The sequence below is a fragment of the Mustela putorius genome, unplaced genomic scaffold, assembly GCF_011764305.1.
Source record: "Mustela putorius furo isolate JIRA1106 unplaced genomic scaffold, ASM1176430v1.1 tig00000083_pilon_pilon_pilon, whole genome shotgun sequence".
Classification (NCBI taxonomy): domain Eukaryota; kingdom Metazoa; phylum Chordata; class Mammalia; order Carnivora; family Mustelidae; genus Mustela; species Mustela putorius.
Window position 1 is genome coordinate 21,470,926 of NW_025421273.1, and position 26,047 is coordinate 21,496,972.

At 36.6% G+C, this 26,047-nt stretch overlaps 1 protein-coding gene across 11 annotated transcripts in view; it reads left to right on the forward strand.

Moving 5' to 3' along the window:
* The window catches only part of CPEB2 (cytoplasmic polyadenylation element binding protein 2), a 71,867-nt gene extending 57,119 nt beyond the window's left edge, over positions 1-14,748 (forward strand). For all 11 annotated transcript variants that reach the window (XM_045075699.1, XM_045075720.1, XM_045075685.1 and 8 more), the window contains 4 exons: positions 2,573-2,691; positions 2,966-3,080; positions 5,560-5,741; positions 10,732-14,748. In XM_045075699.1, coding sequence (XP_044931634.1) covers positions 2,573-2,691; positions 2,966-3,080; positions 5,560-5,741; positions 10,732-10,959 — 644 coding nt within the window. In that variant the 3' untranslated portion in view covers positions 10,960-14,748. The remainder of the gene's footprint in view (positions 1-2,572; positions 2,692-2,965; positions 3,081-5,559; positions 5,742-10,731) is intronic.
* Positions 14,749-26,047: the final 11,299 nt, after the last annotated feature.

The window sequence follows — 26,047 nt, forward strand, 5'->3', positions numbered from 1 at the left end:
CCATAGTCTGTAATACTCTGCATTTACTCATCTTTGTACTCTTGGTAATGCACAGAATAATAACTGACTAACACATGATAAAAACACCTATAAATACTATAGAATAGAAGCTCCTTTTACCTGAAGTAGGTGGGAAAGGTTCACTGAGAAGTTCTGAACGAAATCTGAAGGTATTGTGTAATCCAGATAGACATTAAGGAGTCAAACAGAGTTCCAGGGAGGAACTGAAATACAGTTTTAGGAAGGAATGAGAATTGGTTTGTGTGGAGACAGGTACACAATTTTTGCCTGAGCCTCTTGTTCATGTAACAGGATGATGGACTCTAAGCCTAGAAAGATGTGTTGGCACAAATTTAATCAAACAGAATAGTTGCTATCTTTGTTGCTGTTGTTGTTGTCATTGTGGTTTTTGTGGTGATGTTTAGTTTATTTTCCCAAACTGAAAACAAAGCAAAAAGACCTGAATAAAGCGGTACCGGCAAATCGTAGTTTGGGGTACAATCATAGTTAATTGTCATTGCCAAAGACCAGTGTTTCCAAACCTAGTCCTTTTAAGCAGTTTTGACATTGTTGTAATTCATCTTCCATGGTTTGGAAACACTGATGCACAAAGCATCCAGTTAGTGAAGCTCCCTTGTAATTAAGGCAGCGACATGAGCCCTTGGAGATGGAGCCACATGTGTACATATGTTTCTTTTACAGTGAATGAGGTTCACCCTATGTGAGTATTAGTTTGCTGTACAGTATGTTTTTGGTAAAAGTATTTTAATATTTAATGGTTTGCCTTAGCTAGATCGTAATTTACCTGCCATGTTGCTTAATTAGTTTTGTGATACAAACATTTCTTACCTAATAATTACACAAATCATTAATAGTAGGAATATTCAATGTAGAGGTGCCTGGGTGGCTCAATTAGTTAAGCGTCTGCCTTTGCCTCAGGTCATGATCTCAGGATCCTGGGATGCAAGCCCTGTGTCAGGCTCCCTGTGTTATCCCTGTGTTATCCCTCCCACCAACACCACCCTCATGCGCTCTCTCTCTCTTTTTCTCTCAAAATCTTAAAAAAAAAAAAAGTATTGAATGTAAAGTATCACTTTAAAACTAACCAAAATTAAAACATTAATATCAAAAATTAATATCACAAATAACATTAAATTTACTGAATTTAAAATATTTTGTAAATTGGTCTTATATCCTCTGTTATTACAAAAGAGTTACAACTCGCAAATCTTTAACTTGTGTCAAAATTAAAGCCTTCACTTAAAACAAGTTTTCATTTTTTTATTTTTTCAAGCATATTTAAATTATTTCTAGCAGTTGGAAATGTCTGCGATGTGTTTTTTTAATCTTGCATAATCATACCTTAGAAAGTTTCTGTTGCATAGGTTGATTTGATGGCTTATTTATGCAATCAGGAATTATAATTTTAAAATGAAGCACTTTTGTGTCACATCAGACCTTTGTGGCAATTACAGCCAGTGTTGGCAATAAAGCTATGTGTTTTGATTTTTGTGTAAAACATGATCTCACATTTACCATTGTCTAATGGAATAGATAGATGTGCATGGCCTGCTTGATGACTTCTTCATATTAGAACCAGATTACAGTTCTCTAGGTTTGTTTGCATAGAAATCTCATCAAAGAAAGGGTGTTTTGGGGTCAGTTAATTATCAGCTTCTAGGAATAATCATGTAATGGTGAACTTCCAGTATAAATTTTGATACCTTCTTTTTATACTGAAGTCTGTTCTGCTTGAAGAATGACAATCTGTTATCACAAAGAGAGGAGGAAGGGCGTATCTCCCAAAGGTACAGGCATCTAATAAGCAAGAGTTTGGGTCCAAAGTCCAAACATAGTCTCCAGACTACTTGAAGTGTTCCACGGTTTATCCCAGTAGAGAGTTTGATTTTAAGGTCCTGACCCATGCTGGAGGACCCATTTTGCTCCAGTCTTCTTAAGGTAGTTTTCTTAGTACAAATTTGAAGTTGACATGCTGACTTGTAGTTATTTCCCCTTCCTTAGGGAAATTCTTGCGCCTTTCCAAGTGTGTTCTAGCCCAAACTGTGCACCAAACATGTCTTACCCTGGGGGCCTCTTTAGAAACCTTCTAATATAATCGAGGGGTTAGTCCTGCCAAGTTCTTGAAGAAGACAGTATCTTGGGAGACCTTGGGGGCTCTCCTGGGTTTGAAATTACTCCACCAACTGCTTGCTTATGTGACTGACTTGGGGCAAGTCATTAACTGCTGGATACCTCAGGTTTTTCTTCTATAAAATGGGAATAATGTCTTAGAGACTTGCTGTGGGAATCAAATGAAATAATTTATGTAAAGCTTTTTAGCACAGCCCTGGATAGAAAGCACTCTATATAAGATAGCTAATTAATGAGTATCTGTTTTTGTGTGTATTCCATAGGATATTGTGCTCTCCTATAGAAAGTCTAATAATTCTGGTTCTCTCTGATAGTTAATTTTTTTTTCTTTTGCAAAAGCATGTGTTTTCTAAATAGTATTGAAATTTGGGCTGAAATCACTTCCTTTGCAATATTGCCTCATTTTTAATGGTTATTACAGGCTATGCATTCCTTCTCTTTCAAGAAGAGAGCTCAGTTCAAGCACTAATTGATGCTTGTATTGAAGAAGATGGAAAACTCTATCTGTGTGTTTCCAGTCCCACCATTAAGGACAAACCAGTAAGTAAATACTGTATGTGAACCTTAGGCTACAAATGCGAGTTTTCCAAAAACTGGTTTGAAGTAATTAATGATAAAAAAGTTAAAATACCATGTTAAGAGTTCAGTTTTTAAAAATCCCAATAACTTATAGTATCTAGCTTAAAAAATAATGTATTATCAAATCCAGCTATACAAAATTTTGAAAAATAAAAGGACTACTGTTAACCGGCACAAAGTAGCATTAGCTGTCAAGAGAATAAGACCAATTACAGTGATATGATTTTCTTCCTAGGTTCAGATCCGTCCTTGGAACTTAAGTGATAGTGATTTTGTGATGGATGGTTCTCAGCCTTTGGATCCTCGAAAAACAATTTTTGTTGGGGGTGTTCCTAGGCCATTAAGGGCTGGTAAGTAGAATGTTAACAAATGTTGCTTCTTTAAAATAAAAATTAAATATGAATGAATTCAGTAAACTTTTCAGAGCTGTTATGTACTGTTGGGTGGGCAAAGGGCAGATTGTTTATGCTCCAAGAGTTGTTTCCTACAGAATTCTGAGAAGTATTCTTAAAATTGTCAAGTAAGTGGAGAAGTAGACACTCATCTATCAATATTAATAATAAACTTCAAGCAGACTCTATAAGAAGGATCCAAATACTTCTGACTTCTAAAAAGAATTTGGGGTCTGTTTATTTTATGTTGGTTGACTCTGATATTTGAAGAAGTACGTTTTGTTTTTTTAAATAGTGCTTTGATAAGTAATAAACTGTTCATCAATAACAAGAAACTAGAGATTTACCAGAAATGTTATCCAGGAACATAATTACAGACCTGTATGCCCTCTGTACAAGCATGCTTTATGATTCCCTGTGCCCTGTGAAGTGTGTTAGTGCTTTCCACCACTGAGAACATCCTTTTCCAGTCAGTATAGGACAAAACGTTAAAAGAACCATTCACATGTATAAATACTTATAGAATATAACTGCTACAAAGAAAGACTACAGAGAGTAGAAGAACATCACGGGAATGTGGTGTAGTCTAATATTTAGAAATCCTTGCATTTGAGCTGACACAACAGAAGGAATAGAGTTGAGGTGGCAGGAGGGTTGTGAGGAGCGTGTTTTCAGACAAAGGGAAGAGCATATTCAAAGATCTTTAGTGGAGGGAAGCAGAGGGCATTGGAGGAACTGAAAGAAATCCAGAGTGGCTGACTAAGGGTATAAGAAGTGAGGAGAGAGACACAAAAAGGCATAGAAAAAGTGAATAGGGGTCAGACCATATAAATCTGTCTGATAAGCTAATTCAGTATTTATCCTCAGAGCAAGGGGAAACCAATGAAGAGTTTTAGATAACTGTAGCTAATGACGTATTTTGGAGGCAGCTGGGTTGAGGAGATATAATGTGACCCTTTTAGGAGCCCATTCTTGCAGGGCAGGAGAAAGGTAACATGAGCTTAGATTGGAGGTAGCAGTGGTGAGAGAGAAAGGAAAAACATGTCCCAGACAATTTATGAGGTAACCTCAAAAGCTGAACCTCAGCTTTCCGTCTTAAGCCACTATGTAGATAGTCACACCTTCTACTGTGATAAAGAACACTGGAGAAGAGAAATTGTGGTCTTGATTTTGAAAGCAACTTTGTGGTACCATTTTGAGCTCCGAAGTAGAAATTTTAGTTATACCATTTATATCTGATATCTAAGAATTACTCTTGCTACTGTTCTGAGAGGCCTTGCTACTGTTTCGACAGTAAATCAGAAACAAAGAGTTAAGGCTATTGCCGCAATCCAGATGAAAAATAATGAGAGTTTGGAACAGGATGTTAGTTGATGGAGGTGAGGAGATTGGATTTTAGATAGGTCTAGAAAATCAGGTTCATAGGATTGCATGTGTAGTGGGGAAAACAGAAAATAGAAAGGATTGAAGCCAAGAATCTTAGGAACTTTATCTTTTCTATTGCTTACCAGCTGAGTTAACAAAAACTTACTGGAGCAGATTTAATGGGATGTTGGAAGATCAGGAGTGTCATTTCAAACTAGGTGGTGAAGGTCTATTAAATGTCAGTATGAGTTGTCCAGGACAACAACTCCAGTTGACCATCTCCTGGTGGTTGCATCAATGACTTCGATGTCCAGAGAAGAGGCCGAGGCTGGAGACAGGAATTTAGGACATGAAGACAGATAGATGGTATTTAAGCCATGACATGGGATAAAGTCACGATAGCCCACAAGTGTAAAGAGAAATCTACGACTGAAACTTAGAGTACTCTGACATCGAAAAGTCAAGGAGTTGAAGAGGAACCAGCAAGGAAGACTAAGGAATTGTGAAGTCGGATGAAAATTAGTAGAAAAATGTTTCCGAAAGCCAGATGCAGAAAGTAGACGTTAACGTATGTTCCCGTACTGCTTCCAGGTAGATTGACCATTGTACTTGACAGTGGCATGATCAATTAACATGGAGTTAACAAGGGATGAAAGTCTAGTTATAAAGGTTGAACAAGGAATGGGAAGAGAAGGATGAGGTAGTAGAAGAAAAAGAATTTAACAATTTGGCTTTAAAGGAAGAATATAGAAATTAAGCAGTCACTGAGAGGGAGAAAAGCAGAATTAAGAGTTTCGTTTTGGGTTTTTTGTTTTGTTTTGTTTTGTTTTGTTTTAAGATTGGGAATGATCCTTTGTAGAGGGAAAAACTGATGATAAAGGAGAGAGGAGAATTGCCAAGTAATTCTGTAGTGAGAGCATATTGGGTCCAATATGCAGGTGAAAGGATTGTATTTAGAAAACAGCGTAAAACTATTTATCCTAATGACTTTCCCTTTTTAAAAAAGTTATCTAAAAACTGTTGATTTACTGTGTTCTCTCACATTTGATGTGAATTTCTTTTCCTTTTCAAGTGGAACTTGCTATGATCATGGACCGGCTGTATGGTGGAGTTTGTTATGCAGGAATTGATACAGATCCTGAGCTAAAATACCCGAAAGGTGCTGGTCGAGTTGCTTTCTCCAATCAGCAGAGCTATATTGCTGCCATCAGTGCTCGGTTTGTTCAGCTTCAGCATGGGGATATTGATAAACGCGTAAGTTGCATATTGGGAAAGCATTTAACATCCTATAATAAGGTGCTGATCCAGAGCTTACTACCCTACCAAGTTGACAATATAATTCACTCTATTTTTTTATACATCTTTAAATCTTAGAGTTAAAGAGTATTATATCAAAATACCACTGAAATGTAAAATTATTGAACATACTTTGAACTTTTTTTAAAAGATTTTATTTATTTATTTGTCAGAGAGAGAGGAGCAGGCAGAGGGAGAGGCAGGTTCCCCACTGAGCAAAGAGCCCAATGGCATTCCCCATACTTTGAACTTCAGATACAGTATACAAAATTTAAATGTCATTGTAAAAGCACATCAGGTTGTGGAGTTTTTGGTTGTTGTTGTTGTTTATTTAAAAATCCACCAATAAGGTCTTAACACCTTTCTAACCATAGAAGCAGGGCTTCTTTTAAGAGTTGTACCCTGGGTGTACCTGGGTGGCTCAGACCATTAAGTATCTGCCTTTAGCTTAGGTCATGATCCCAGGGTCCTGGGATTGAGCCCCTCATCAGGCTCCCTGCTCAGCGGGAGCCTGTACCCTGGAGCCAGCATGCCCAGGATGCTATGTCCACCATGTGCTCTGTAATCCTCAAGAAATTAACCCTCAGTATGCCTCTTTTTCCCCATTTATCAAATGGAAAGCAATAATAGTATCTTTTTCACAATTATTTTGAGGATTAAATGAATTCTCATATGTAGAAGTATTTAAAGTTTGGCACTGTTATTTAAGTGTTTTTTATCTTTTATCATTAAATTTAAAATAAAAATACACTGTATATTTCCCTAAGTATACAAAATGATAAATATACAAAAAAAAATTAAACACACAAAATAATTATCCTAAACTTTAAAACATTTACTCTTCAGTTGCATTGTATAGGTAATCACAGTAAAAATTTTTAGGAAGTCCTATGAATATTTGTTAACTAAAAGCCACCCCACTGAATAATTCCTAGTACTGATTACCATTGAAAATAGGGAAAAGGAGTGACCCAAACTCAGTTGTTCAATCGCAAATCTATTTCATACTAAAATTTGCTCATAGTGCATATATATACAGCTGAGCAATATTTTAAAATAATCATGTTTGCATTGTATTACAGATGAGATATGCTAAGAATTAGAGGTAATTTAACTTTTTGTATATCCAAATTAAAAGATATAACTTGAGTATTTTTTTTTCCCCAGTGTAACAGTTTCTTGAAGTTTCTTCTCTGAGGCTGTTTGTATATATTAAAAGACTATTTTGGAGGCAGTGGAGCTGGTTTAGAAGTATGGATTGACTAATTGTGGACTCTAAAAGTAGTCATTAGTTTAATTACCGAGCCATCCCATATAGAAAACAAACAAAAAAAAGTACAGCATAGGTTCAGTTCATACAAGCAGAGTGATTTTTTTTTTGCATTGTTACTTAAACTTTTGCAACACACACAATCTCACCATCTAAGTGGAAGGTGTCTGCTTTAATTACACCATGCAGGAAAATTTGTTGAACTGGAGTTCCTGTAATCCAGTGGTTTTCACCCTCAGCTGCAGAATAAAGTCACCTGGGAATTTAGAAAAATCTTGACGGCTGGGTTCCCCCATCCTCTGACCCCAAAGATTTTGTTACAACTGTTCAGGGGCAGCCGAAATTTGTAAAGCTTCCAGGCGATTCTAATGTGCATCCATGATTGAGACCATGTATCTAGTCTAACCCTGACTTTTGCAAAGAAGTGGTCTAGTCAACTGAGGAGATTACCTACATTGTATATAATTATAGTTATTTAGCATGCAGGAGCACAGGGAAAACATCCTTGCAGTGTCCTGCCTCATTCTTGTTTCCAAAATGATAGTAAAGGACCAGTTATTTCGGGCAGAATATGGATTCCTAAAGAGCAATTCAGATGCACAGCAAGTGAATTCAGAAACACATGCATGCCTTCTTAGAAAGGCATCACAGTGCCTGAGAGAAAAGTTTAATTTTTAAGATATGAGCTGCTTAAGGTATATTTTGAACTATTTCTGAAATAATTTGAGAGCTATCTGGCTGGTTCAGTTGAGAATGTGACTCTTGATCTTGGGGTTATGAGTTCGAACCCCATGTTGGGTGTAGAGATTACTTAAAAATAAAATCTTTAAAAAAAAAAAAAGAAAGAAAATTAAAGAATTTGAGCTTGCTCACACGCACACACACACACACAATTGATCTTTATACCTTTCATGTCTCTAGTATGAATATAGATATTAAACCATAACAACTGATTAATTTTAAATTTATAACTGATAACCCAGAGATTTGGGAAGGATTGAAATTGTTCACTCAACTTGATCTTTTGGCTCATGAGCTCTTTGAGGTTTAATTCCTATCTCCCCAAAAGCTGGGAAACACCATCACCACAAAAATGTAATTCATTGTAATTTTGTATGTTACTCCATGAGTAATAATACTCACTGTGCCTTCTGGTACTTACTGAAGGGAGTTGTGTTGAAGTTCAAGTTGGATAATTAAGTATGAATTATTTCATTAGTTGTGAATCCAGGTGGCAGAGTATTCCAGATAGGTTCTCTGAAGTGAAATTAGGGAGGGGCATCATAATGGAAAGTAAGAATAGGCACAGAATTGATGAAACTCCCAACACCTTTTCACACATGCAAGAGCTCGTTTTTAGAGGTTATTAATCAGAAATAATCAGAATACTCTCTCTAAAATCATAAGTTTCAAATCCAGTTTACTATCTTTAAAGTCTGTGATTTTGAAGGTAATTAGATTAGCTTCATAAAATAATATCTAGAAGTTTGAAATACAAATAATTGAAATCATTGCATTTTGAAATTTAATTCAGCAGTTTTACATTCAGTAACTCCTAAGCACCAAGTATTTTATGAGGTATTATGGAAATGAAGTAAACCACACAGACACTCTTTAATTACAGTAGAGACAAGAGGTATAATCAAGAAAACATATGTAAATGTACCACATTTATTCAGATAGTTTCTACTTTGTGCTAGATATTCTGCTAGATCCTCTTACTAAGTACGTATTGAACAGACACTTTCCCTGTGCTCATTTTGATTATCATCTAGTAAAATGAAATTCAGTAATTCTCATGGCACTTTGAGATATTCTTTGGTAATTTCTTTGATTTAGTTATTATATATTATTATAACAATATTATGTAGTTATAGCTATGTGTGTGTGTGTATAGTTTTAGTTACATAATATTATAATGAAGATAATGAATCAGAAAGACTGACAATCAAGATAGGATCCATAATAGAAAAAAATTTAAAAATAAAGATTGAGCATAAAAATTTTAGACCAAGTATCAAAGATCTTTTAAAAAAATCAATGGATCGGGAGGGAGACAAACCATAAGTGACTCTTAATCTCACAAAACAAACTGAGGGTTGCTGGGGGGAGGGGGTTTGGGAGAAGGGGGTGGGATTATGGACATTGGGGAGGGTATGTGCTTTGGTGAGTGCTGTGAAGTGTGTATACCTGGTGATTCACAGACCTGTACCCCTGGGGATAAAAATATATGTTTATAAAAAATTAAAAAAAAATAAGATAAAAAAAAATCAATGGAAAAAAGGTTAAAAATCCTTAACTGGCAAAGAGGATTCACTTCAAAAAAAAAAAAAAAAAAAAAAAAAACCTCCATTGGGAAAATACTCAAAAGATACAGACGATTCAGAAAAGCAAAATGTTAAATGTACATAGAATGCTTTTCCAGCCCTAATCAGTGAAATGCAAATATAAAAACAACTTAATTTCATTACCTTTCTATCAGATGTTTGTTTTATAGTCCTTTTCATCACCTTTTAGGTTTTTCCCTATTCGTTGTTGCTCTTGTGAAAAATAATGCTTCAGAAAATACCCTTATATGTGCATTTTCTGCACACATGCAAGTGTTAATACATTCCGAATAGAAATTGTTGGCTTGTTATTTGTTTACCTTTGGCAAACACTTCTTTATCTCTAACCAAACCCTTTAAACATTCAGTTTTCTCTCTTCTTAGGAAAGCCTGAAGTCTTAGGCTGCCTGGCACATTAAGTCAGACAAAGGTAGTAGCCCTCCATTCATATTTATTATTAGTAGGCAGTGCTGGTTTAGAGTCTCTGCTGTGTACCAAGCACTGCCTTAAACACTTTTACCTGCATAATCTAATCCTCACAGCGCTGTGAAGCGATTCTAGGATTCTTCTCAAATTACAAACCTGGAAAATGAGGTTTAAATTAGCCCTCAAAGCTGACCGTGGTCTGAGGTCTTCTGAGTCAGGCCTTCTCAGTGGGCCTCTTTGACTTTGTATCTCATAAATTCACAGAAGTCTAGATAAGCCTTTAATAAGATTATCCACAATTCTGGTATGTGCGCACCAAGTAGTTACAAGCAGGTACATAATCAGTGGTTGTTGGGGGTTGGGCCATCTCTCAGGTGCTACTGGAATGAAGGGGAAAAGGTGTAAAAACCATTTGTCTTCCATGCCCTTCTCTTTTTTTACTCATAATCACCCTGCCTCCAAAATATTAACACACAGGTGTTTTAAAGATGTTACTCCAGGGAAGGTAAAGGTAAAATGTTTTACAAATCAGTTACATGTATAGTTTTTAAAAGTATTTTCTGCCATTGAAAAATACAGTAAATACCGCTCAGTTTATAGTCCTTGAAAGAAAATATATCAAAATAAAAAAAATTACCAAACTAAAACTAAGTGCTCGTTTAATCACATGATCACTTATGAACATGAAACATCTTAGAAAAAGATGATTAGTGCCAGAAGAGAATGACTTTGTTGTTGGGTTTTGTTTTTGCTTTTGTTTTTGTTTTTTAACCTACTACATGGTAAAGCTATTTCGCTGGGAAACTGCCTACTTTCTCGGTGTTTAATGCTGGTTTTTCCTCAAGAACACCCTGAACATTTTAAATTTACTAAAATGATTTCTGAAGCAGACTTAATGGGAGACTTTTTTCTTCTCTCTTTCCAGGTGGAGGTAAAGCCATATGTGCTAGATGACCAGATGTGTGATGAATGCCAGGGCGCACGCTGTGGTGGAAAATTTGCTCCCTTTTTCTGTGCCAATGTCACTTGCCTGCAGTATTACTGTGAGTTTTGTTGGGCAAATATCCACTCTCGTGCAGGACGTGAGTTCCATAAGCCATTGGTAAAGGAAGGTGCTGATCGCCCACGTCAGATCCACTTCCGCTGGAACTAAGAATAGCACACCGGCCTCTGTAACAAGGAAGGAAAGGGTGCATGTGGCTTACTGTGTCTGAAGACGCGACATGCGGAAGAAATAAGTGCATTCTTCTGCTTTCACCCCAGCTACCAATACATGCATCTTTATCAGCAGCCAAAACACTACAAGCCTCTTGTTTTTCACCAAAACCCTACATCTCAGGCTTACTAATTTTTGTGATATTTTCATGTTAAAATAAAATGTTTTTTTGTATTTTCTCCAAGTTATTTTTATATGTAAAGTTAAAATTAGATATGAGAATGTTTTGCGTAGGGGCAAACAGTCTGCTGCTATATAGTGGGTGAAGCGTGCACTTATTTCTAAACGTGGGTTTTTAACTTCAAGATCTGCCCCAGTAATTTACCAAAGGTAGCAAAATAATAGTGAAGATGGAATATGTCTGCTACAAATGCTTATTTTTATTGTTGCTATTTTCAGTGTATACATAAACTAAAAATTAGGGTTGATTTTTTTGCTCTCCATTTTGACTTGCAAGAAATAATACCTCAAGATAATCTGATTTATTAGCTATTTTTAAACATTTTTAATCACAAGCTGTATTAGCTTTGCTGCTATATAGGTGTTATGTGTAAATGCCACCTATTAATACGGGATTGAAAACGTTAGAGACACACTGCATTGCAGATAAAATGCAGGCAGCACAATATGGCCTAAACTGCCATAGTTTTAGAATGTGAAAAAAAATGCATGTTTACTTACCTGTATACACCTTATGCATGCACTAGAATTATTAACTAACAAGAGGTGAGGTATTGCAAATGTTCAAAAAAGCTCTCTTGAATCTAGGTAGCATGAACAAATTATAAAATTTGTTTAAAAAAAGCAAACTTGCATGCATTATTGTGACTTCAAGTTAAAAAATTTGTCCTACATGTGTACAATATGCAAATTAGTTTTAGATTAGAGAGTGCAGCCATTTTGTGATCTGGTCAGTAGTGGAATTCGATTTTATGCAGACTGGATGTAATATTTGTAATCCCTGTGCAATTTTGTGATGTGCGGTTCTAATTAATGTGCAGTGATATAGTATAGATAAAAGATTGAGTAAAAGAAAAATACTAGAATTTTAAAGAAGGTTGATTTTAGCCCCTTTGATAGTTCACGGTTAAGACATCCTTTATAAACCAAAGATGGCCAGCACACTGCTAACCAGTCACCAAATGTAAGACCCACAGGAAACCCATATCTAAACAAACGAACTTTATAGAAGAATGCAAAACTTTAATAAACCTAAGTAAAGTCAAAATGGAGATGGGGAAATATACAGATGGCTAGTTGCATAAAATTCAATTTTACCTTAAAGACAATGGTGAAATCTGGCTTAAACTTGCTTATGTGTTTGACCTATGTATATTGGGGTCTTCTGTCTAAACTGGGGTCACTGTTGCATGGAACATTGTTATTAACGGTTAAGAATTGCTTTTTTTTTTTTTTTTTTTTTTTTAGATTTTGATGAAGGAATTTTGGTAATGACTTTGCTTGCAGTTTTTTCGAGAAAGTAGCATGGAAACATGCAATAGTTAATGAGTTTCTCTCGGTACTGAACACTATTAGAATATCATTCGTGATATTTTTTCTCTTTAGAGCATTTTTAATGCAACTAGCCCTTATATTTTAGTGTAAAAGTTACTCTGCAATCAAAGCAAAGCACCCAACAATGGTAGATGTTTTTTAAAAATGCAGAACTAAGGTTCTTGATTCTAAAGAGAGAAAATTACAAGGGTGTTGCCTTATAGCAACCCCTTGGGACAATCCTTCACGTGAGCAAAGTGTTGATCTTAATATTGGTTGTCTCTGGTGTGCTTTTTTGTACTGTAAAAATATGTGGTTCATGTCTAACTCTGCTGTTTTATTGTGGTTGTGGTTCAAGTTTTTAATGTTTAAAGTTGATGCTGTTTTCAGAAGAGCTTTTTACTAATTTATTTGTCGATGTTCCCTATTTGTTACTTAACCATGATCCTCCAGATTTTTGGAGTATTCTTTTCTAACCTTAACCCTGCCAACCTTGATCCATTTGACATTTGTTATGCACTATTTTTATATCTCTGTGAGAGATTTTTCCAACAGTCAGCTATTTTATGGCACACTTTTTTTGACTGATGACATCTCCTTTGCTATACCTCAATTTTTGGAATTTAGAAAAGAAATCAGTAGTTTTGCAATGTTAATTATTTAGATATTTAATTTCGCAGATTTTTTAACTTTATTTTCATAATTTCTGCTTAATGTTTAAAATTGAAGAGCCTTTTCATGTATTAAATAATGAACACTAAAATAAATTATATGATGAAAATAATTGGAGATGTTGAAAATCAGTTTCCCTTCTTAAACAGAAATAAATATTGGGAATGAAGGGAAATGAAACAGAACCCCCTTTTTGCCACGGGTAAAAATGGCAGAAATGTATGGTTTGCTTTACCTTCATTTCTGTTATAGTTAAAGCTTGTCAGTCTAATCTTTTGTTCCCTCCCCACCTCACCCCTACCTCTTTTTCTTTCTTTTATTTTTGGCCTTTTATGTACTACATTCTTATTTCCTAACTGTTGAACACTGTATTGGAGTTTTTTTTTTTTTTAATTTACAGATCATATTTATTTTACTATTTTTGTAGAAAATTATTAATTTTGATTGTATTTTTGTATTTTCAAAGCTTCTTCACTTGTGTTCCCTAAATGTTCATATTGCTGCCCAAAAGTATGACTGTGGAGGAAAAAAAAAAAAACTTTAAAAATCCACACTTTTTGTTAAGAAGGAAACATTTAGCATTTATATATTTGTGTATGGAAAACACTTGATATTTATCCCTGTTGCATCTGGCTGCACAGAGCCTCTCCTCAAAGATGCTACAAAACTTGAATATAACACATTTTGGAAGGCTGACTAACCTCGATTCTGTGTTGTGATGTGCAATACTGTTTCTAATGTTTGTATAAAAAAAAATAACAGTGTAAACCTTTTTAATGCAAATTTATTTTTTTCATTGCATATTTTGCAGATTTTATCCACAGTGTCATTTTTTACTGTCAGAAAAGATACCCCTTTTGTCATTGCAACTATTTTTTAAATCCAGAAATCTTTGTACTGATGTAAATGATTGTAGTTATTTTGGATAGTGTTTTGCTAACAAAAGGAGAGACTTTTTTCATGCATATTTCTATTTTGTTTTTTTGGGTTTTATTTTATTTTAATAGTAGTAAAATACTTGGAATAATTTTTCATATTCTTGTCATTAATATTATTTTGTATTTTTATGTGGAAATATATAATTTTATGACACTAATTGCTAAAGTTTATTTTATGTTGAATTATTTTTGGAGCTGAAATCTTTGTAATATTAAAGCAACTAGTTTCTAATTCCCAGTTTCTGTATAGAATCGCACAAGTGGTTTATGGAGTGTTTGGATTGTAATTATAAATGGTTCTTTGATATGCAAATTAATATTTTCAGTTGATTTTATTTTATATTCCTAATGGGGTGTTAAAGCCTTTTTTTATTTTTTTCTAAATAAAAAGAGAACCCATGCTTTTATGGACACTAGGTAAACGCCTTCAGCTTAAATTTTTTTGTTAAAATATTTTAGTTTATTTTATTGTTATCTTCCAGATGTCTAAATCTCCAGTCTGTCTGTTGTACTGGTAATTTAACTCTGTAATGGAATAGTTTGCTGCCAACTATTTATATTAAGTAATTTTTAAATATTTGTAATATTGTTGACTGACTAATAAACTATTAAGTTATTGGCATAGTTGTGGAATCTTATTCTTCAGATCTACAAAAATACTCATTGATGCCTCTAAACTCTTATTGAGGGAGCATTGTGACATGAATATGTCATGCAGACCAGGGCCCCCTGTAGATCAGTGTCAGGACTGAAAGGAAACTGGCAGGGACCAGTAGCCCAGTATTTCTCAGTATTTTGGTGCAAAACATACCTAGCATCAGTTGTCCTCCCCACCTTCACCCTTATCCCTGACATATATTCCATAGAAATTCTAGTGTGGTGTTGCAGTCATCCCCGATTATCAGTGTTTATCATATTTAAACTGATGCTGCATTCAAACAATGAAACCCTTTTACTGATTTGCTCTAAGTGCAGTTTCCAGGATGCTTCTTCAGACACCCTCTGGTGGAAGTCACTTGTCATTTTTCTACTTATTTTCAGCACAGCCTATCATTTCTTCAATGGCCACATTATTGACAAAAAAGGAGAAGAGGTACAGGATAAGTTCTTCATCCTACTGATGGCTTAAACAGCTCTCCTTTATACTTTAACAAAGCCAGAATTCTTAAACTTGTGTGCAGTGGGGGGGGGGGGGTGTTCCTTTTTTTAGAAAGTATTTTTAAAATCACTGATTGCAGTCAATTTTTCTCCTTTACCTTTGCAGACATAGGTATCCCAGAGAGGGGAAAACTTATCTCCCATATTCTATAAGACATCACAGAAACTCATTAAATGGGCTAATCTTGACATTAGCAGCACCTCAGAGCCTGTCACTGTCACCCATGTCCTCCAAGCAAATTATGCATCTCCGCATGCCTGCATCTTGACATATGCTACCATTTTTCTATTTGGAAACTCACTTCCTTTTTGCCCAATAAATCTTCCATAACAAAAATGAAGAGCCTCTTCTGCATTCTGGCCTTTTAAGACATAGGAATCTCTTATTGTCTTCACTCCCCAGCCACTGACATGAAGATTATTTATCTTCCTGTGCCCCTCATCCCCTTGTTATTTAAGAAAAGAATAAAATTTGAATGCCTACCAAGTGTTGTACACTAACAATGCTGGATCTTTGGTTGCCAGGCCATTTTGTAGCCCTTGAGGTAAAAAATCAGGCTAATTCAAATTCAGTGTAATATAAAGCAGACCATAGTAAATATGTATCTAGGGCAAGGGGAAAGACTGCTGAAGCAATTTCATGTCTTTGAAATGATTTTACTTAAGAATTTCTCATAAGAGTTAGCACTTGGAATTTTTGTATGAACAAAGAATTAAAAGAACTCATACCTGAGCAATCACAAACCATTTCTCAGAAAATTACTTGGAAGATCTTTTCCACCAAAAAGAAGAAATAACAGCAAAATATCCCAGCAACAGGAAGACATATTGATACTGTAATTTATAACATATATTTGGTGTTTGTTCTATTTCTGGCACAGAGCTCCTAAAAATCCTTGGAATTTCCTAGGTGATAAGAGTGATAAAGAGGTCTTGATTTTCATAACAAACCCTTCAGTCACACCTGAGTTGGTTAAGGAGGTGACTTTTGGGAAACACCCAAGGGTTGGGAAACAACCATGTGATTGGAGGGTAGAACTTTTCAGTTCCACCTGTTCCACCACCTCTGGGAAGGAGCCTGAGGCTGGAGATTGAATAGATCACCAGTGGCCAGTGAGTTAATCGGTCACACCAAGTCCTATGAAACTTCCATAAAAACCTAGAAGGACAGGGTTCAGGGAACTGCCAGCATGGTGACCATGTGGCGTCCCCTAATTTGGGGACAGTAGCTCAGTTCAGAAGTGGCATGGCAGCTCTACACCCTTTCCCTATATCTTGCCCTATGCATCCCTTCCATCTCTATAGGTTATAACCTTTTATAATAAATCCATAATTAGTCAAACCCAGGGAGGAGTTTGTTGGACCTCCAGTCTATCTATAGCCAGTCAGAAGCACAGGTGACAGCCTGGACTTTGATGTCTGAAATGAGAGGAGGTGGGCAGTCTTGTCCAGCTCAATCCTTAATCTCTGGCATCTGATGCTATCTCCAAGTAGATAGTGTTTGAATTGGGTTAAACTGTAGGACATCCCTCAGGAGTCAGAGAATTGCTTGGTGGTGTGTTAGAAAAGTGTAGAATAGGTGTCAAAATTGTAACATGGGATAGCAGATGCTGTTGTGGGTAAAGATACCAGTCTAATTTTTAGCTAGGAAATAAAATGTGGCCAAAAAGCTTACCACAACTCAAAATTAAGTCTGAATAGTAGAGACATGTTTTAAAAGTATCAAGATCATACTAAAAGTTAAGGTATTTAACCAAAACACAGAAAAACCTGGATGAACATTTGAAATGATGACAAAGGTCTTGTTTAGAGTGGAGGAGGATAGATGTTGATTAACTTATTGTAAATAGGAAATTATTCCTCAAATGGCAATAGATAATACAAATATATTTTTAAAAGTAAAATATATAGGGGTGCCTCGGTGGCTCAGTGGGTTAAGCCTTTGCCTTTGCCTTCAGCTCAGGTCGTGATCTCAGGGTCCTGGGATCAAGCCCCACATCGGGCTCTCTGCTCAGCAGGGAGCCGGCTTCCCCTTCACTCTCTCTCTGCCTGCCTTTCTGCCTGCTTGTGATCTCTGTCTGTCAAATAAGTAAATAAAATCTTTGAAAAAAAAAAAGTCAAATATATAAATCATGAAAACAATAACATATTGCCCCCATACTTTTTTACCCCGATACTCTCCTGAGAGGCAAACACTTTAAACTCCAGGTATTAATCCTTTACAGTATTATGTTATTTACCTCCTTAGATCTAAGTAGCTACCTTTCAGTTTAAAGCTTTGTTGACCTCCTTAGGTAGATGATAATAAGTTAATTAATTAGTTCATCAAAAATAAATAATAAATAAATAAATGACTTTGTTGATGTCCTGAAATGTATATTATTTTGTTTCCAAGCACACATTCTTCATGTTCCTAACACATACACTCAAACCATACTGTTCATTTTGTGAATAATTTGTCACATTGATGTTTATTACTTGGTCAATTTTCTGTAGGTTTCATACCTCACAAGAAGGTTAATTTTTAAACAGGGAAGAAAGCACTGCTTGCTTCATAGAAAGGACAAGAGAGAGAGGATCACAGGAAGAAAGGCAAAAACAGAAAGTGAGTTTCCATGGTAACTGAATTCCAGATCTATAGGATTTTTTTTTAAATCCTTATGAAATGTAATGTACACATAGAAAATGAGTTAAGCATTAATTGGCACTATGAATAATTTTAAAACTTATTGTCAGGAAGATAGAAAATTGTTGAAAGCAGGGACTCAGGTATTTGTACATTCTTGTTCATCACAGCATTATTCACAGTAGCAAAAGAGTGGAAACAACCCAAATGTCCGCTGTTAGATGAATGGGTAAACAAAATGTGGTAGATACATACAGGGGGTATCATTCAGCCTGAAAAGGCAGGAGATTCTTAAATGTGCTACATACAATATGAATGAATCTTGAAGTCAGTATGCTAATTGAAATAACCCTTTGCAAAGGACAGACTTTATGATTTCATCAGGTGAGGTACTCAGAGTAATCAAATTCACAGAGACAGGAGTAGAATGAATGAATGATTGCCAAGCGCTAAGGATAGAGGGAAATGGGAGTTACTGTTCATTGAGTACAGACGGTCAGCTGGGAACAACGAAGAAAGTTCTACAGATGGATAATGGTGATGGTTGCACAGCAGTGTGGACTTATTTAATGCCACTGAACTGTACACTTAAAAATGGTTAAGATGGTACATTTTGTGTTATGTATATTTTACTACAATTAAAGAAAAAATTAAAGGAAAGAAAATTGAAAGTATCCAGAAACCCTTCTGTGTCTTCTCAGGCATAACCATCCTTCCCATCCTCTCTGACGTAAACCCTTTCCAAGCTTTCATATTTCTGCTTAGTCTTACCATCCAAGCATGAGTGCCAACACAGTATTGTTTTTAAACTATTAATAAAGGGACTCGTAACTACGTATTTATGTATGTGCTTTTGCTCTACATTATTTTGTATAAAATATACCTGTGTTGTCTGTAGCTGCCATTTTCAGTCAGATCATTCTTCATTTATTTATTAATTAATTTCATTTCATTTTTAGAGAGGGAGGGGAAAGTCAGAGGAAGAGGAAAGAGAGAGAACCTTAAGCAGACACCACTCCCAGCGTGGAGCCCAACACAGGGCTCCATCTCACAACCCTGAGATCATAACCTGAGCTGAAGTTGAGTCAAAGAGGCTCAACTGAGTAAGCCATCCAGGCAACCCCATTGTTAGGCAGTATTTTATGGTATAAATATGTAACATTGTTGACTGGCATTTAGATTAATGTTTTGGATATTGTGAAAGGTGCTACTGTAAATACTACAATACTTCCTTGGGTGCAAGTGCACCCATTTCAAGAGACTATTACCCAAGAGTGGATTTCTTGGGTCATAGGGTATGCAAGCTTCCACATACTAAATAATGCTGTTTTCTAAAGTGGTTATACCAGTTTATACACTCACTAGAAATTTATGTAAGCTCTGATTATCCACATTCTAGTCTAGACTTTTATTTTATTGCCAATCTTGGGGTAGTTTTCTCTTCCCGGATTACTGATAGGATTGAACACATTTACTATTTAAGTGATTATTGGCCATTGAGATGTCTTCTTTTCTGAAGTGCTCTTAAGTTTCTCACCTATTTTTCTATTTTTTTTCCAACTGATTTGTAGGAGCATAATTCTGGACATGAGCCCTTTGTCAGTGGAATGTCTTGAATATATCCTCTTATTTCCACGGTTGACCTTTTCACTCTGTAATAAATAGATGTTCTTAATTTCTATGTAGTCTAATGTGGTCACTGTTTTCAATGTGCCCTTACCCTAAAATCAGGTTGATATTCTTCTACACAGTCTTCCAAAAACTTTATATGTTGATCCTTTCACATCTGGAGTTGTGTGTGCACAAACCCTGTGTAGTGAGATATCATTGTGAGCTAAATAAAATGATTTGGGGTCTCTCTAGAGATGTCTTCAGAGTCCTTATCACAGAGTTTGCGCTGTCCTCAGTGCTGGGAAATCCATTTGAAAATGCCTCAAAAAGACAATATTTGTCATGCTTTTTTTTTTTTTTTTTTTTTTTTTTTTTAGTTTTTAGAAACAATACATGTTTGTTATAAGATATTACAACATAGGAGTATCTCTAACAAAGTAGTCCCCTTTTATTCCCTGCCTACCTAACAATCATTCCCCAGAGGTAATTGCTGCTAACATTTGATGTGTACATTTCTAGACCTTTATCCTATGCACAAGTAAACCTATATGGAACCCCAATGTCAGCAGGGGGCCTCCTTCCCATTTCCTCCATTTCAAAGTCAAACACATAGCAACCAGGGTGCACTACTGAGCTCAGCCACTGGTTTCCATAAGAAATCCCCTTAGCATAAGGATTTCTGGATTAATGTAGACTTTACTAACAATTTTGGGGTTGAGAAGATATATTGTACCATGTGCTATTTTGTTGGCCCCCTTCCACCTGGTCAGGAGCTAATTTCCTTGTACCTCATTTTTCTCTAGCATGGTGACCTCTTCTTTTCTCTCATGACACTTATGACACTATATGATGATATGCCTAATACATATTGATGCATTTAATGCTTATCACCCCTCAAGACCAGGTATGAGCAAGCTGCAGCTCATGGACCAAAACCAGCCCACTGTCTATTTTCACAAAGTTTTGCTCGAATACAGGCACGTATTGTCTATGGCTACTGTCACGCAACAACAGTAGAGTTGAATAGTTGCAACAGAGACCACATGGTCACACACTATTTAGGCCTTCACAAAAACAGTGCACCAATCCCTGTTCTAGACTATGGGCAACATATATTTTTATCATTTATAACCAGCATCCAGTACCAATTTCCAGCCCATTCAAAGGTACCTGCCACTGAGAATTACCTGCACTTATGAATTTCAAGGATTAAAATATCTCCTTTAGTCCTTTTATTATTATTGTCAGTCATATGAAATACTTGATTTAACCAATGGTAGGAACCATTCAACAAATGTATTGAAAAGCTCATTATTCTTGGTGCACTTGAGAAATTTCATGTACAGCACATCCCCAAAGGCCAAATCCAACTGGTCCTATGTATGTCTTTTCTTGACCCTCAATCTTATAAAGAAAGGTGTATTGATATACAAGGGAATTTCACTAAGTGCCATCTCCTGTTAAGTATCAGTATAAAACATTATTTTTATTTGAATGAAACAAACAACTGGTTAGTATTAATCTTGGCATTGTGAATATTTCTAACCCCCTCTATCAGATGACAAACCATTCACTACCTACTATTCTTGAGAAATACACACTCCTTCAGACACGATGTCATGCAAGAGCCATGCTGTTGTCAGGTTTGGTTTGCAGATAGCCCAGGAAGGTAGAACATTTGAGATCACACTGCTACATTCTGTTACAAGATTGCCTATACTTTCCCTTCCCATCTTTTGTACATTAATATTTTATCTCTTCCCCTAATGATAAATTTTCCCAGTAAACATTAGTTTGTATTATTTTCTATTTTTTCTCTCTTATAAAGGTATTATACAGTTCACAAGTTTTCAAAGTACAGCTTGATGAATTTTGATAATTGTATATAATTGTGATTACCATTACAATAATGACACAGAAGATTTTCCCTGCTCTAAAATGTTCCTTTAAGTCATTAAACTTGTCTTACTCGCTCTGCCTTATCTCTGACCTCCAGCAACCACTGTTCTACTTTCTCTGACCACAGTTTTTCCTTTGCTAGAATTTCATGTCTTTGGAAGCATACAGTACATAATAGTCTGCACTTGACTCTTTCACTTAGAATTAGGTTATTGAGATTGATCCATGTTACTGCATATGTCATTCTCCTTTTATTGTACCCCTGGGGATAAAAATATATGTTTATAAAAAATAAAAAATTAAAAAAAAAAGAAAAAGAAATGGGCAGAGGACATGAACAGACATTTCTGCAAAGAAGACATCCAGATGGCCAACAGACACATGAATAAGTGCTCCACATCACTCGGCATCAGGGAAATACAAATCAAAACCACAATGAGATATCACCTCACACCAGTCAGAATGGCTAAAATCAACAAGTCAGGAAATGACAGATGCTGGCGAGGATGCGGAGAAAAGGGAACCTTGGGAATGCAAGCTGGTGCAACCACTCTGGAAAACAGCATGGAGGTTCCTCAAAATGTTGAAAATAGAACTGCCCTATGACCCAGCAATTGTACTACTGGGTATTTACCCTAAAGATACAAACGTAGTGATCCGAAGGGGCACGTGCACCCGAATGTTTATAGCAGCAATGTCCACAATAGCCAAACTATGGAAAGAACCTAGATGTCCATCAACAGATGAATGGATCAAGAAGATGTGGTATATATACACAATGGAATACTATGCAGCCATCAAAAGAAATGAAATCTTGCCATTTGCGACAACATGGATGGAACTGGAGCGTATCATGCTTAGCGAAATAAGTCAAGCAGAGAAAGACAACTATCATATGATCTCCCTGATATGAGGAAGTGGTGATGCAACATGGGGGCTTAAGTTATTCTTAAGGAGAAGAATAAATGAAACAAGATGGGATTAGGAGGGAGACAAACCATAAGTGACTCTTAATCTCACAAAACTGAGGGTTGCTGGGGGGAGGGGGGTTGGGAGAAGGGGGGTGGGGTTATGGACATTGGGGAGGGTATGTGCTTTGATGAGTGCTGTGAAGTGTGTAAACCTGGTGATTCACAGACCTGTACCCCTGGGGATAAAAATATATGTTTATAAAAAATAAATTAAAAAATAAATAAAGGGTCTATTTTTGGACTTTCACTCTGATCCATTGATTTATATGTCTGTCCTCATGTCAGTACCACACAGCCGATTGTTGTTCAGCTTGCATTTTCAAAAGTACAACTGCTAAAACTACTTCTTACTTAACTGCTTTAGATTCTATAGTAGCCCTCGATCTACCTGAACACTTTCATCTCTTCAGTCTTTCAGAAGACAGAACAGGCCAGAGAATGTGTTATCTGAAAGTGTGGAAGGAAGGGACACGACACGTGAAATGTCAGTGACTGAAGCAATAGCCACGTCAGCAAAAGCTGTTAAAACGACATGCTGCAGCCCATTCCCAAGAAACAAGAGCTGTGTGGGACACTATATTCAGAGGTTAACAAGGTAGGGTTTTCCAACCACGTCGGGAGTAAAGTTAAACTTCACTCTGGGCTACATTAATCAAGCTTGCAGTATTTTTAGAAGAGTTTTGACAAGTTACACTGCAGTTGGATTTGAAAGCATTTATCAAGCACTTAATAGTAGATATGAAGTTAGGTAGACAGACACATAAACAGGGGCATGAGAAGATGAATAAGACAAGTATTACATACACCACATCTTCCTTAACCACCCGTCATCTATTGATGGACACTTAGGTAGCCTCCATATCTTGGCTATTATAAATAATGCTGCAATAAACATAGGGTGCATACATCTTTTTGAATTGGTATTTTCTTAAGGTGAATACTCAGTACTGGAATTATTGGATCATAGGGTATTTCTATTTTTAATTTTCTGAAGAAACTCCATACTTTTTTCCACAGTGGCTGGATGAGTTAGCATCCCCACTGACAGGGTGTGAGGGTTCCTTTCTCTCCACATTCTCACCAACACTTGTTATTTCTTGTCTTTTTTTTTTTTTTATTTTAGCCATTCTGAAAAATGTTATGGATAGACCTAGAGAGTTTTGTGCTCAGTGAAACAAATTGGACTGAGAAAGACAAAGACCATATAACTCACTTACATGTGGAATCTAAAGAAACAAATGAATAAACAAAGAAAAAGCAGAATCAGACCTATAAATAAAGCGAACCAACTCTTTGTTTCCAAGAGGGAAGAAGAAGAGGAGGATTGGCAAAATGGGTGAAAAGGGGTGGGAGAAACAGGCTTCCAGTTATGGAATACATTGGTCGCAGGACTGAAAGGTACAGCATAAGGAATATAGTCAATGATATCATAATGGTGTTAGACAGTGACAAACAGTAGCTACACTTGTGGTGAGCATAATGTATAGACTTGTCGGATCACTGTATTGTACATCTGAAAACCAAGTAACATTGTGTTTCAACAACAGATAGATGATAAATAGACAGTTTATAGTTAGAAGACAAGGTGTTTAATGGTGAGTTCTAGGAACAGACTGGTAACTCAATACCATGGTAAATGAGATATATACATAATGGGCCACAAGAGCGCAGAGCACTTTAAGCCGCCCAATCTAATGATCGAAAGAATGGAAGAGATCAAAACTAGATTAGTTCTGAAGAATACCTAGGACTTAACCAAGAGAAAAGAGGTGAGATGGACATTTCAGGGAGATAAGGGAGTGAGCTAAGAGTTCAAAACAGACTGCTTTGTGCTTCACTAGGGTGCAAAATACAAAACTGACCAGGACAGACAGTGAGGTTGGAGATTTAACTGGATCTTGAAGATGCTAGATGATGGAGGTTTTCAAGATCTGGCTGCATGGCTACCTCCTCTAGCAAGCCTCCCATGAATTAGCTTTCTCTCCACCCTACATCCACTCAAGCCGGGATCTGCCATTTTCCCCTCTTCTTGTCCTCCCAAGTTTGCCTTGGTTTAGTGGACACATTATGGCCTGTGTCTGCACCACTACTGAGACCCACGTGGGAAGTGATGATGGCTATATCCCCAGCATCCAAGACTGATGATGAGACATGCTTACCACAATGATATGTGGGGCTGGTTGGAAAGGCCACCATTTAATAACTAGGTGGCCACTTGCTATGTTCCAGAAAATTATCAGAACAGTTTTAAGGAAGGAGTTAGGCAGGTATTAGAAAGAATAGTTCAGAGACATGAATTCTAGACCAAGTACCACCCTCTTATTTGGCTGTTTGGGTCTGCCATTCCCCCCTACTCACCCGAGATTAAAGAAAAACGGAATTATTTAGCACCTGGCATCATACACCAAATGGCAGGAAAATGGTAAAAATACCAAGGTACAAAAGGTAATATGACATCTCTGAATAAGCTCTACTACAATTCAAAAGATTATAATTCCTACAATTATGGACACAGCTCTAATAATTGAAGCTTAAAGCTAGACCTCTATGAATATATAAAACAACACAAGTTTGTCTGATTTGAAACTTCAAGTAAATTTTAATTAGAAACAATCGAACATGTGCGATTTTAGAAAATACACCTTTGAGCATCTTATCATGTTTTAAGGTACATTTGAAAACTATTTTTTTTTTATTTATTTGACAGAGCAAAATCACAAGCAGGCAGAAAGGCAGGCAGAGAGAAGAGGAAGCAGGCTCCCTGCTGAGCAGAGAGCCCAATGTGGGGCTCGATCCCAGAACCCTGAGATCATGACCTGAGCCAAAGGCAGTGGCTTAACTCACTGAGCCACCCAGGCGCCCCTTGAAAACTATTTCTACTCAAGTTGAAGTGAAGCTGGATGTTGCCCCCACCTGTTTATCCAATCACCTCTAAAGAGAGAACTTACCAAGTAAGGCGTATTGTCAGCAGTATAACTGTAATCATCTTCCAGAGACAGAGCCAAGAAGATATATAGAGATATATGAGGAGATTTATTATGGGAATTGGCTCCTGTAATGATGGAGATTACGATATCCCACAGCCTATGCCTTCAAGTAGGAGAACATGCAAAGCCAATGTTATAATTCAGTCTTGAGTCCGAAGACCTGAGAGCCAGAAGGACAGTGTCTGAGACATCTCTCCTACAGTGTGACTTTTCCTAATGGTGTACCGTGGGGGAGGGGATTCAGTTTGCATTACCGAGTTGCGATAGCTTAAAGCCCTGTTGGTCAGGGCAGCTCTGTCTATACACGAAACACTAGGTCATGTGCAGCCCAGCTGTCTTGTTTGGATGTCTCTTAGCTTGACCATCCTCTAGGGGCCTTGACATCAGCCCTTCCATCTGCCTGCAATGCTCTCCCTCTACTCTCTTCTCAGTCTTTAGATCTCAGCTCACTGAGGGCCTCCTGTGTCAGTGCATTCTGCCACGAGCCCCTCCTTCACACCCCATTTCAGTGTCCTGTCTGGTTTTTTCCCAGCACATTGCATGCTGGAATCAGTGTATTAATCTGATTGTTTCCAGGGAGCTCAAGTAAGAAGTCTTGTGTCCATGTTGGGCACCATCACAGCCCCAACATTTAGAGCAGCGCCTGGCACACAGAAGAAGTTGTGATTG